The 12,619-nt window shown below is 42.6% G+C and overlaps 1 protein-coding gene and 1 non-coding gene across 2 annotated transcripts in view; both read right to left on the bottom strand.

Annotated features, from left to right (window-relative positions):
* wdr43 (WD repeat domain 43) overlaps nt 1-12,619 on the bottom strand; it is a 43,259-nt gene that overhangs the window by 5,591 nt on the left and 25,049 nt on the right. Inside the window, exons 9-15 of the mRNA XM_052024608.1 lie at nt 12,259-12,345; nt 10,841-10,972; nt 8,954-9,085; nt 5,909-5,995; nt 4,230-4,261; nt 3,389-3,452; nt 508-621 (exon numbers count right to left, since the gene is read on the bottom strand). Coding sequence (XP_051880568.1) covers nt 508-621; nt 3,389-3,452; nt 4,230-4,261; nt 5,909-5,995; nt 8,954-9,085; nt 10,841-10,972; nt 12,259-12,345 — 648 coding nt within the window. The remainder of the gene's footprint in view (nt 1-507; nt 622-3,388; nt 3,453-4,229; nt 4,262-5,908; nt 5,996-8,953; nt 9,086-10,840; nt 10,973-12,258; nt 12,346-12,619) is intronic.
* Nucleotides 1,773-1,903, bottom strand: LOC127575577 (small nucleolar RNA SNORA31). Its single transcript, XR_007957101.1, has one exon. It is a non-coding gene; the product is annotated as a small nucleolar RNA SNORA31 (small nucleolar RNA).

Raw genomic sequence — 12,619 nt, forward strand, 5'->3', positions numbered from 1 at the left:
AGAGCAAGTACAGACAGAATTTTACAAAATGCTGCCATGATTCAAGTAGTTTAACCATGAAGACAGATTAGCCAGGCTGGAATTGTTTTCTTTGGGAAACAGGCTGTGGGCAGATTTAATAAGTATTAAAAATTTCCAAGGATCTAAACAGAGTGGATAAGGATTCAATTCCTCCTTAGAATAATCAGGGGACTCAGATTTAGAATAACTGATAGGATTGGAGGTGAAAATCTCCTCCTCCACCCCCAAAAGGGCATGGTGGTGGGGATCTGGAATTCACCACATGATAGAGTAGTAGTGGTAGTTCTCAAAACATTTAAACAGTATGTGGGTGGGCATCTGGAGCAATCCACAAAGTAATGTGCAGAGAACTGAGATTAGGTTGGATACTCTTTTAGCCAGCAGACATGGCCCCAAATTTCACCCCCCCCCCCCCACCCTGTTTTATGATTCTAAAATCTCTCTCTTCATTAATCCATTGAACATTATTAGAATCACAAGTCTTACCTGTGCACTGAGAAGAAAAAGCTTGCCATGTAGGCGAGAGAGCTTTGGCAGGTTTTTCACTCTGGTCTCCATCAGCTGGTATAACGCACCAAGTTGTGGCACAAGATCAGGCAGCTGCAGAGTGAAATCAAACACATTAGTGCAAGCTAAGCAGTAACCAGAACTCTGAGGTACACAAGTTAAAACATTAATTGGTGAAATCCCAAATTAAAAGTACACAGTTCTTAACAAGTAAAACCCGAAGTTTGTTTAACCAAAACAGTTAAGTGATCCCACCATTTCTGCAGTACCATCTTCCTAAGATTCCTCCCAAATCAGAAGTACAAAGGGACTTGGGAGTCCTAGTTCAGGATTCCCTTGAGGTTACTTGCAGTTTGAGTTGGTAGTAAGGAAGGCAAATGCAATGTTAGCATTCATCTTGAGAGGACTAGAATATAGAAGGATGTACTGCTGAGGGTTTACAAGGTATTGATAAGTCCACATTTGGAATATTGAGAGCAATTTTGGGCCCCATATCCAAGGAAAGATGTGCTGGAGAGGGTCCAGAGAAACTTCACAAGAATGATCCCAGGAATCAAAGGCTTAATGTACGAGGAGTGGTTGGTGGCTCTGGGCCTGTACTCGATGGGAGTTCAGAAGGGCGAGGAGGGGATCTCATTGAAACCTACCGAACATTGAAAGGCCTGTAGACGTGCAGAGGATGTTTCCATTAGTCAGGAGAGTCTAGGATCCGAGGGCACAGCCTCAGAATAAAGGGATGTCCCTTGAGAACTGAGATGAGGAATTTCTTCAGCCAGATGGCGAATCTGTGGATTTCGTTGCCAAGGAGGGCTGTGGAGGCCAAGTCACTAAGGCAGAGAATGATAGGTTCTTGATTGGTAAGGGTTACAGGGAGAAGGTGGGAGAATGGGGTTGAAGGGAAAAAAATCCAGCCACAATTGGATGGTGGAGCAGACTCGTTAGGCTAAATGACCTAATTCTGCTCTTATACTGTATGTCAAAAAGAAAATTCCCGAATTGAAAATTAAGAACTCAACCCAGACTTGATGAATGGTCATCAACCTGAATCATTAACACTGTTTCTCTTCCACAAATAGTGCCTGATCTGTAGATTGCTTCCAGTATTTTATTGGTTTCCCACCACTTTCACTTTTGGATCTCAAACTTTTAAACACACACAGAACTTACATGCTAGCACACACTTCCTGCAGGACTCAAAATATAGTCTTGCACAAGCATACAAACATGACGATACAAGATATTTTAACTGTTTTCCTCTATTCAATCCAACCTGTCATTCAAAGAACAAGCAGAAAGCGCGAGGAAATTGATCTTGCACCTTCAAAAATAAACCAGAAAGCCACGATCAGTGCTTCATGGCTGTCAACAGGTGCATTATTGGCTTTGCCTCCCATCTGTTAATGGGCTACCAGCAAAATAAGATTTCTTATGATTTACTAAAAGTGAGTTTATACATTCCAGGTTAGCTACTAAATCTATTTTCATTTTTTGTAGACAACAATCGAACTGTTCACCAGGACCGAGCTGCAGAAAGTACCTCCATACAGATTGTGGGAATTTGGTAAATGAGGGAAGTCAGTAGAGTAAGGGAGATTGCATTACACTCTGGTATCAAACAGCAGGAAAAGTTTAAAAGTTCAGTGTGACAAACCTTTGCTGAGTCAGAGCATGGAAGTCCACAGCTGGGATCAGGATTCAAGTGGTGAGTCGCAGGGAAGGGTGCTGATTGGCAAGTACAATCAGGTGAGTATTTCTACTATGTTTACTACTTTTGAAAGTTGTTACTTGCTATAATGCAAAGCCCTTCCATGAAGCTAGAGCTTGGAGTGAGATACAGTTCCTGGTGTAATTGGCATTCAACTGAGTAACTAAGGCACTTAAGGGTAATTCATGGCTGGAGAGATGGTGCAGAGGGAGGAATTTAGATTCCTGGGACACTGGAATGAGTTGTGGGGAAGGTGAGACAGCTTATACCCAAGCAGGACCAGACTAATGACCCAGCAGGGGTGTTTGCTAGTGCTGTTGGGGAGGTTCAAACTAGTATGGCAGGGGATAGAAAACTAAACAAGATAAGGGAGTGAGAAACAAGGATGGAAATGAAAATAGAATAGCAAAGTCATCAAGAGTGAGGGGCAAATAGGGTAACTGTACAAACTGTTAAAAGTGGCAAAAAGGCAAGTCAAGGTTTTGTATAAAGCATTCATAGCAAGTTGGACGGACAAATGGTACAAATAGAGGTAAACAGCTATGATATCGTGACCATCATGGAGACTTGGTTGCAAGGGGATCAAAGCTAGAAACCTAACACTCACAAACACTTGACTTTTAGGAAGAATAGGCACATTGGAAAAGCTGGTTGGGTAGCACTGTTTATGAGAGATGAAATAGTTACGAGGAACAATCAAGGTTCAGAAGACATTTGGGCCAACATTGAAAAAGACAATATTGGTAGGGGTCGAGAACATTGTAGGAAAGGAGTGGGGGAGTGCAAACAGAGCAAGTCAATCATTATGGGATATTTTAATTTCCATTTAGATTGGATCAAATTGGATAGTTATGAGAATTCATAGTGCGCGTTAAGGATAGTTTGACAGTAATATATCATGAGCAAACCAGGGAACAGGTTTCCCAGATCCCCAAAAAATAATGGTCATAGCATGATGAATTGGGTTTTGTTTTCAGTTTGAGACAGAAAAGTGGGTCACAAATTTAAATAAGAGGGAATTACAATGGAACGAGGACCAAGCTGGCCAAAGTGAACAGAAAAGACAGGAGGCAAGCAGTAGCAGACGTTTGAGGAGAAAATTCATGACACTCTAAAAACTTATCGCAGTGAGGAAAGACTAAGGGACGGACTTACCGAAGATAGAAAGGAGGCATGTTGGATGAAGACTGCCTTTAGCCACTGGACCATTAGAATAGCACTAAGAGTAAAAGGGAAAAGTCATTAAGCTTGAACAAAATCCACAATTACAACTAATGACCAAAATCCATTTGCACTGAAATGAGATGCACCAGTCCCCCAATTTGTCATGAAATACAGGAGAGACCAGAGAATCTGCAGCTTGACCACACAATAGGAGCAGAAATTCAATCCTAACCACGGCACTACAATCCAGTCTTAAAATTAAAGCAAATCCTCCCTCAAGGCATCAGATTAGACCATAGCCCATGTCTGCAGATATTGGCACCAGGCTGGTAGCCAGTTGATCAGAGATCAAATTCTGTCATGACTGTTACAATTTATAGCCCTGACAAAATTAATTAACTCCTCGGAAAGCAGGATCTTCATAATCTCTACAGCTCTGTATGTGGTGGTGACTTGATAAGGACAGGCAATCACCGTAGGCTGAATATTAAGAGCGGAGACTACTTAAAACCAGAGTCCCTATTAATCAGCTTGCATCCAACATCATTGATGGCAGACAGCGCTCTGATGCCATGCTACAAAGACAATGGCGCCAAGAACACTGCCATTCCTCAAAGTATAAGGAACCAAAAGGTACAAGAACTTCAGAACTGAGCTGCATGCTCTTTGCCAGCCAAATGCCAGTGCTCAGGGACTGTGTGGATTGTGGTTTGAACATGAAACCCAATAGGCCAGGTTTCAATCATGATTAGCAAACATGTACAGTAGTACACAGGGAAAACAGAAGCAGCCGGATGGATTAAAAAAAATCAGTGCAAAATTAAAACCTCACCCGCAAGGGCGGCCTTGCAATCGCCTTGTGATCTGGAGGGGAAGAAAAGAAAATGTTATAAAGCTGATAGCACATAATCAATTACATCTCCATAGAAGGGTTATGTGCCCCAAGCAGCATTGTATGAGTCAAATTGTAGTGATGTCCACTTGCTTCGAATTGTGCAGACTAATAGGGCTTGGACAAAAAGGAAACTCAGTGTTGTTTCCTTATGACGTAGGAGGCTATTTCAGTCACTGGAGACCATGCAGACTCAGTATTCCCATTCCCCTCACTAAATGAACTCTGCATTCCATCCCAGATTGTAACACTCACCTACATACTATGGTTAATTTACAGTGGCCAATCTGAACACCTTTAGGACATGGGAGGAAACTACAGTAGCCACACTGTTACATGCAAACTCTACTATACAGAACCCAAACCCAGATCACTGGAGGTCAGAATTGGCGAGCTATAGCAGAGAACAAGGCCCTTTGGCCCATCACACCTGCACTGAATTTCTACTACCCCATTTACAATAATCTTACATTAATCCCACATTCTCATCAATAACCACCCCCCCCCCCCCCCACCGATTCTTCCAGCCACCTACACACTAGGGGAAATTTACACTGGCCAATTAACCACCAACCTGCACGTCTTTGGGATGTGGGAGGAAACCAGAACACCGCGAAGGGGGGGGGAACCCACACAATCATGGGGAGAGCATGCAAACTCTACATAAATAGCACACAAGGTTATGATTTAGCACTGGTCCCTGACACTACCAGCGAGTGGGTCTACTAACTGTGCTGCCCTGGGCAGCAGCACTATAACATCCCCACCTTTCAAAATGAAGAGAAAGAACAAAGAAAAATTAGCCGCTGCTCAGAGCGGCAGCTAGTGCCACGATCTCCTACACTTGGCTAACTTGCATTGGGTTCAGTACGATTTCAATCTGGATAGAAAGGGATATTGTACAAATCCACTTCCTCCTGAACACAGACTGGTTAAATGGGTATTTTTCCTTCCCAGCTCCTGTGCAGTAAAATAATGAATCTAATCAGAATTTCATTTGTGAAGTGATGGAATTGCAAAGGTCCAACAAAATCTCCATTTATATGCAAGCGTTGTATTTCACATGCAATAAAGTCACAGCTACTACATCCTGTTATTTGTTGGTGTCCATTTCCCAGTGCAATTCAATAAAATCAACTACCATAGTAACAACCATGCAGCATTAATATTTATTGCCGACATGGTCAAACAGAATGATCCATCAAATGTTCATATTTTGCATTGAAACAAAGTGGAAACACCAACCTGAGCCAGGAACTTCACAACTGAATCATACACAACTCCCCATGCAAATCAGGTGTGGTCTTAATCAAAGAATGATGAATTCTCTCAGTTGAGACTTCCTCAACCGCTCCCCCCAAAAAAAGTTATGACCTGTTACCATGCATTTGAAGCAAAGCCATCCAACACTTCAAAACTTTAAAGCATCATTATCAATGGAAAGTCCAACACCATGGCCTTAAAACTGCACCAGCAAAAATCTAGAGGGACTTTCACTTGTCTTGTCTCTCCTTGATTGGCTCAGTGTTCTAATTATGCTTCTGCCAAGTTCCTTAAAATGCCATTACCACAATAATGTATTTGAATCCAAATCATTGCTGCATTTTTCCTAATCTTACCTCCTGAAGCAGCGGAACTACTGCAGTAACAGGTAACCTGGCGATGGTGGGCTTTATCAAGGAATCCTTATTAGTCTGGAGTACTTTCTGGACAAAGACAATGAAAATAAAATTAAAGTTGCCTGTGTTTTGCCACCAAGACATTATGCGATCCTCTAAAATTTCTCAAGACAATACAAATGCAAGAAGTGACTTTGAAATGGAGCCAGTTGAAGACACCAGGTGACTACAAATGCTCCAGCCTCCACCACTTAAAAATACTGAAATGCCAAAACAGGCTGGCAAGGTCTTGAATTAATTTGGACTAATGCCATGGAAAACAGCCCACTCTGCAGAGGAGCTTAATTTTCCATTGGATGCTTAAGTTCTCAAGTCCAGATATAGTTGGATAGGGTCACAGATCCACAAATTAACAATTTTTTTTTGCATTGTACCCTACTACTTCCAACCACATTCCTTCCTGACACTTCCGATTCCTCAGAAGCACATGGCTACTGTGTGGAAAAGAGACAGGCAAATCAGGGTTTCACCCAGGACCCTGGTCATGTGGGTGAAGGACAGAGGTGAAGGTGGCAAATGAGGAAGTTGAGTGATGAGTCATGTGCTCTCTATTCTTCTCCAGCCTCCCACCTACGTTTTCCATTAAAATACTTATCTCCAGCTGTGATCAACGTTTGCAGCCTGAAACTTCAGCTGTTTCTCCATGGAAACTGCCTGACCTACTAAGCATTTTCCTGCAGTTTCAGAGACAGAGGTGGCACTAGGAATACTAATTCCCTCCCAATAAAAGGGATCAGCTCATTCAGAAAAGGGATCCTGTTAAGATCAGTGTAATATTTAAATTTTTGCTCATTGGACTAATAATGTGGCCTTTTAATAATGCTGTAACATTTCAAACCACCCACCCAAAAACTTTCAACTGCAGATTCTGGGCAATCCTTCCCAGCTGCACATACCTTTCATCTGTGCTGTAATTTTCCCAATTTAAAACATTCCAGTAACATTAATATTCTGTGCATTCATACACATTTAAGAATGACTTGGCTGATTTTTGTTTCCCAAATCCCAATTTCTTCCTTACGAACTTGACTCATGTTATTCAAAATGGTATTGGTGCCATCTGGTGGCACAACAATTTTACTGTTTTTGAAATTTGGACACCGATGGAATAAGACTGCCAGCGACATCGAACCACTAACATTTATTGGTATATCAATTTTACAGATGATCTAAAACTGAAAGAGCAGAATTAAAATAAGCAATATTGCATTAACTTGGAAAACAACTGATAAGGGTGATCACATATTTAAGATCATCTCAGTGCTCCTTTTCGGTCTTCAAAGTTAAATGCCTGGTGAACTACCACTCCAACATGAAAGAAATACATGGAACTCATTAAGGCACTGTCATGTTGCTACAACAGCAGCAAGGACCTCAAGAGAAGCCTCAAAGGAGTTTTCTGGAAGTTTTAAACACCCGAGCAGACAGCTGGATTGGTGAGACATTGGTGACTTTTAAAGAAGAGATTAACCCCAAAGTCTTTAAGAATAATGCTACATGGACCACCTGAAGCAAATGCCAAACAAAGATGCATTAAACATGAAAGGAAAAGGCCACGTGGAGGAGCTTGAAAGAGGGGCTGAGAGAAGGTTACGGAGGCACGATTTTTAAGAAATTAGATACTATATTGTCTATTAAAACCTAACTGCTGGAAGAACTAAGAATCAGGCAGTATCTGTGAGGGGGGGTCAAAATAGTCAATATTTCAGGTCGTGACCCTGCATCAGGACCGAGAGTGGAGAGGGGAGATAGCCAGTATAGAGGGAGAGGGCAACACGTGAGCCAGCAAGTGATAGGCAGACCGGGGGGGGGGGGGGGGGGGGGGGGGGGGGGGGGGGGGGCGGGGCAGGGGGTGGAGAGAGTGGGTGTTGGATGACAGGCACATTGAGCCAGATAGGGGTGGGAAAGGGGTGGAGTTAGAAGACACAGGCAGGTGTGTGAAGGTGGAGACAGCTGCCGGAGGGTGTTAATCAGAAATACAGCAGTGAGGGGTGGAAGTGACATTTACCAGATTGGAAAATTCAACATTCATACCATTGTGTTGTAGACTTCCCAGGCGGAATACGAGGTGTTGTTCTTCTAATTTATGTTGGGTCTCATGGTAATGGAGGGGAGACAGGCCAGTGTGGGAATGGGAAAGGGAGTTGAAATGGAGTGCAACTGGGGACAACGTGGGTGCTCTGCACATCAGTCACCTAGTGTGCACTTGGTCTCACCAGTGTAGAGGAAGCCACATTGGAAGCAGTAGACAAAGTTGGAGGAGGTGCATGTGAATCTTCGGTTCACCCGGCATGGGCTGCTCAGATCCCTGGATGGTGGCGAGGGAGGTGTAAGAAGTGGTGCACCTCCTGCTGTTGCAGGGGAAAGTGCCAGGGGTCAGAGAGGGGTGGGTGGGGAGGCACGAGTGGACCAGGGAATCAGAGGAAGTCATCCCTGAAGGCAGAAAGGATTGGGGAGGGGAAAGATGTGGTTAGGAGTGGGATCTCATTGCAGCTGGTGGAAATGATGCTGGATGCAGAGGCTGGGAGGGTGAAAGGCGAGGACTAGGGGAACTCTGTTGTTTGGAAGGTGGGGGGGCGGGGGGGGGGGGGGGGGTGGTGGTATGAGAGCAGAAGTCTGAGAAACTGAGGAAATGAGAGAGATGGGTCAAACCATAGAAGGGAAGCCACATTTTCTGAAAAAGAGGACATTTCAGATGTCCTGGAATGGAAGTCATCATCCTGAGCAGGTGTGGAGACGGAGAAGCTGAGCATCCTTACAAGCAGCAGGGTGGGACAAGCTGAGGGAATCAGTGGGTTTATAGTAAAGGTCAGTAGATAGTTTGTCTCCTGTGGTGGAGATAGAGATCCAGAAAAATGTTAGAAATGGTTCAAGTAAATTTGAGAGCAGGGCGGAAGTTAGTAGGTTAGACTAGTTGTGACTGATTACATGGAAGTACAAAACTAAATATCCAAAGAAATTGATGACAGACAACTGAAATCTTACATTTAGAATTGATACGTCGTTGCTTTCTAGTCCCTGTACAAGCAACACAGCATAGCTGTCGGACTGTGGAAAGTGTCCTTTATCCTTCTTTGCCTGGATATCCATGACAGACAGTCGCTCCTCAATACTACGCTGGAAAAGAGTACAAGCAACAGTTGAGCGGTCATTTTCAAGTTTCTTTCTGTACGTCCCAGCTTGTTCATGGATGACACTGGAAACTTGTAAATACTGCAGTGTTTAGGTCACTAAATCTTTATCTGCTCCAGATACTGTCTGCCCGAGACTGCAAAAAACTGCAGACAGTTGTGGACACAGCTCAGCACATCACAGAAACCAGCCTCCACTCAGTGGATTACATTTTGCTGCCTCCTTGAAGCAGCCAGCATAATCAAAGACCCCACCCACCTGGGACATTCTCTCTTCTCCCCTCTCCCATTTCTCTGTAACTGTGACACTTCATTCTGTTATTGTTTTCCCTCGTACTACCTCAATGCAGTGAAGTGATCTGTATGGATGGCATGCAGAACAGTTTTTCCACTGTACCTCGGTACACATGACAATAAACCAATTTACTAGTGAAGAATTTGGATCAGCAAATGTTCTGAGTTAGACCATAACAGGGGCATGCATTTAAGATGAGAGGCGGCAAGTTCAAAAGGAGATGTTTGGGGCTTTTTTATTTTATGCAGAGAGTGATGGGTGCCTGGAATGAGCTGCTGGGGTGGTGGTGTAGTTACGATAAGAGGAATTTAAGGGGCTCTTAGGCACATGAATGTGCAGAGAATGGAGAGACATGGACACTGCAGACAGAAGGGATTAGCTTAGTTAGGCATTTAATTACTTCAGCACAACATCATGGGCCAAAGGGCCTGCTCCCATGCTGTGATGATCTAACTGAAGATTGGCAATTTTAGAGTTACACGCAAATTCAAAACTTGAATTACATTAAGTTATATTTCCTGCCCAAGTTCAAAATTAGAGGTCTGCTCCAGAATTAAATTTAAACCTATCTTGGCCATGAACAAACCAAATCCAATTTTCTGACACTTAACCAGAAGGACACAATCAGGCCCCATTCAGCAGACAAGGGCTATTGCTCTGGTTCAGCTTTCAGCAGACTACATTGCATTGCAAGCACTGCTTTCAGGACTCCCACCCCATCTCACAGCCTCACTTCCTTTGTGTTCCTTCCCAGCTTGCCACTGCTTGGAGGCTCCTTACCCCAGATACAGAATACACATTGCAACTCAAAGTTAAATGGAAGTGATTTTTAAATTTATAACAAGCCATCCTAGTCAAATCTTCACCGGAACTCCAGGGCTAAATCTTCCTTCAAAGCTGACATACCCCAAACTCATACAGTCAGATACTGTCAATCTCACATCAGATAACAAGCTGTCCTCCAAATATTGTGTACTGACTTCATAGACAAGTTGAAGAGGATCCATAGCTTTTTAAAAAGATTGGATTAAACCTCATTTTCAAATGCATTATGGTGTGGCTTTAATTATCCAAGTGACCTCTACTGCCAAGAACAGCAAACGCAGCAGGTGCATGGGAGTACTGCCACCTGCTGATTCCCCTCCAAATCCCCGCTTGGAAATGTATCGCCAAGGTCCAAATCCTAGAAGCCCTGTCCTACCCAACAGTACCCAAAGCACTTTCATCAGCAGGACTGCAGGGGTTAATGAAGACAGCTTACCACCTTCAAGGGCAGATGGGGAAGCGCAATGAATGCTATAGACACTTAGAACCCAAAAATGAATTAATAAATCCATTTTGACTGGCTGATGCCACCAAGATTAAAATTCTAAAGTAAAGTGACGATGAAGGAGAATTAGAACAGTTTCAATTCCCATATGCAAGAATGAAGTATCAATTCATTACCTCATTTTCTGTGCTTTTCCTTTTAGCTTCAGTCTTTCTCGATTCCATCAAAGAGGACTTTATGCTTGCATCATGGCCTGGAATACCAGGTGCCAACACTTTAGCTTTAGGTGTTACAATTGGAGTTTTTACCTGCAGAATGAAAGAGTGAATAGTTAACCACAAAACTGACAAGATAGATTTTACATACGCAAATATAATACACTGTATTACTCAAACTTTTCTTTACAGGTAAATGGTCAGACATTCATCTTTCCCATAAAGACATCACTCTAGTTCCCAAAATATAGAATATTAAAACACAGCTTCAATATAAAATATTAGTTGGTCAATCTTTTATTTAATCAATAGACTGTTTAATATCCAGTAGCTTGCACCATTGATGCCCCAGTCAAATGCTGTTTGGAGGAATACTTCATGTCCCAATTCAAGGATGAAAGTGAATTAGCCAAAATCCAAAGGAGAGAGCCACAACCAAGGTTGAGAGATCAGTGAATAAATCATTGACCCAAATCTCTCACTGAGTGGTAAGACTAGCCTCACCAGCACCTCCTTCAAAGACAACTCTTACCTGGAACAGGTCTCTGAACACATCCTACTGCTGAGGAACCAACCCCCCAAGATCCCAAGCAGATCTGAGCACCTTCCTATAGTATCAAATTAGCACCAACCCACCCCTTCAAAATATTTGGAGCCAATTAAACCCCGACTCTAGGATTCTCAGCAGAGTCAAAAAGACTGAACATTTGTTTCACATTTGCACCCAAGCATTGACAATCCATTCAGAATGGTAAAAATTAAGAACATGAAAATACACAAATAAAAGGAAATACAGTGAAGTCAGCGCAACTAAAGCTTGCTTTTCTCTCTGTAGAGATTTCCTCCAATTGAAATCAATGGGCCTCCTAGACCTGTACCGAAACGGATCAACGGGCAGCTCTCCTTGGCCTTTACTTTTATAACATAGCAGAAGCTTGACATTCCTCCCATTGCCTGGGTGTCACAAACCTCTGCCAAGTTACAGGGACAAAAGCTGTGCAGAATTACTAGCTTAAATCAGAAGATCCAGGCAATTAATAGGATACCAAGCGTATGCTTTAAAAGATGAGATGAACCGAGGGAGAAGATTAAGAATTTTCCACATTTTTGAAGGAAAGGGCAAAGTATGAGCACAACACATTACTGAGCAGAAATCACATCTCCAAAAACATAGGGAGGAAAACATCTTTTCCACTACAGGACAGTGGAAAGACTTTTGATGGAGGGGAACTTTAAAACAGCGAATTTTTGCACTGTGCACACAACAATCCTCAAAATTAAACATTTCATTCTCATTTGCAATTGCTCAAGCAATTCATGAAATCTTACAAAATTCCAGTGTACAATTGAAGCAACACTAAATGTGTCTTTTAACTTACTTTTCTTACAGCATCCTCCACTGAAAGTGACATGGTCATCTGTATATCTCTCACCAGACAAATGTGGGATTCCTTGGTATTCAATGTCTGAAATGAGAAATGCCAAACAATAATATCTGCAACTTTGGAAAAAGACTTGATGAGGAACAAAAGAACAAAGCAATATTTAAAATATTGAACCATAGCTGTCAGGCGAGGGATTACCAGTACAAACGAACTGGTAATAGCAAGTTCAGCACTTTAGTTAGGAGTATTGTATTATAGGAGTAGATAAAAATCAAGAGGAGCATAGGGTAGGGTGAATGCACTCAGTCTTTTTCCCCAGGGTTGGGGAAATCAAGAACTACAGGGCACAGGTTTT

The sequence above is a fragment of the Pristis pectinata genome, chromosome 10 (genome assembly GCF_009764475.1).
Source record: "Pristis pectinata isolate sPriPec2 chromosome 10, sPriPec2.1.pri, whole genome shotgun sequence".
Taxonomy (NCBI): domain Eukaryota; kingdom Metazoa; phylum Chordata; class Chondrichthyes; order Rhinopristiformes; family Pristidae; genus Pristis; species Pristis pectinata.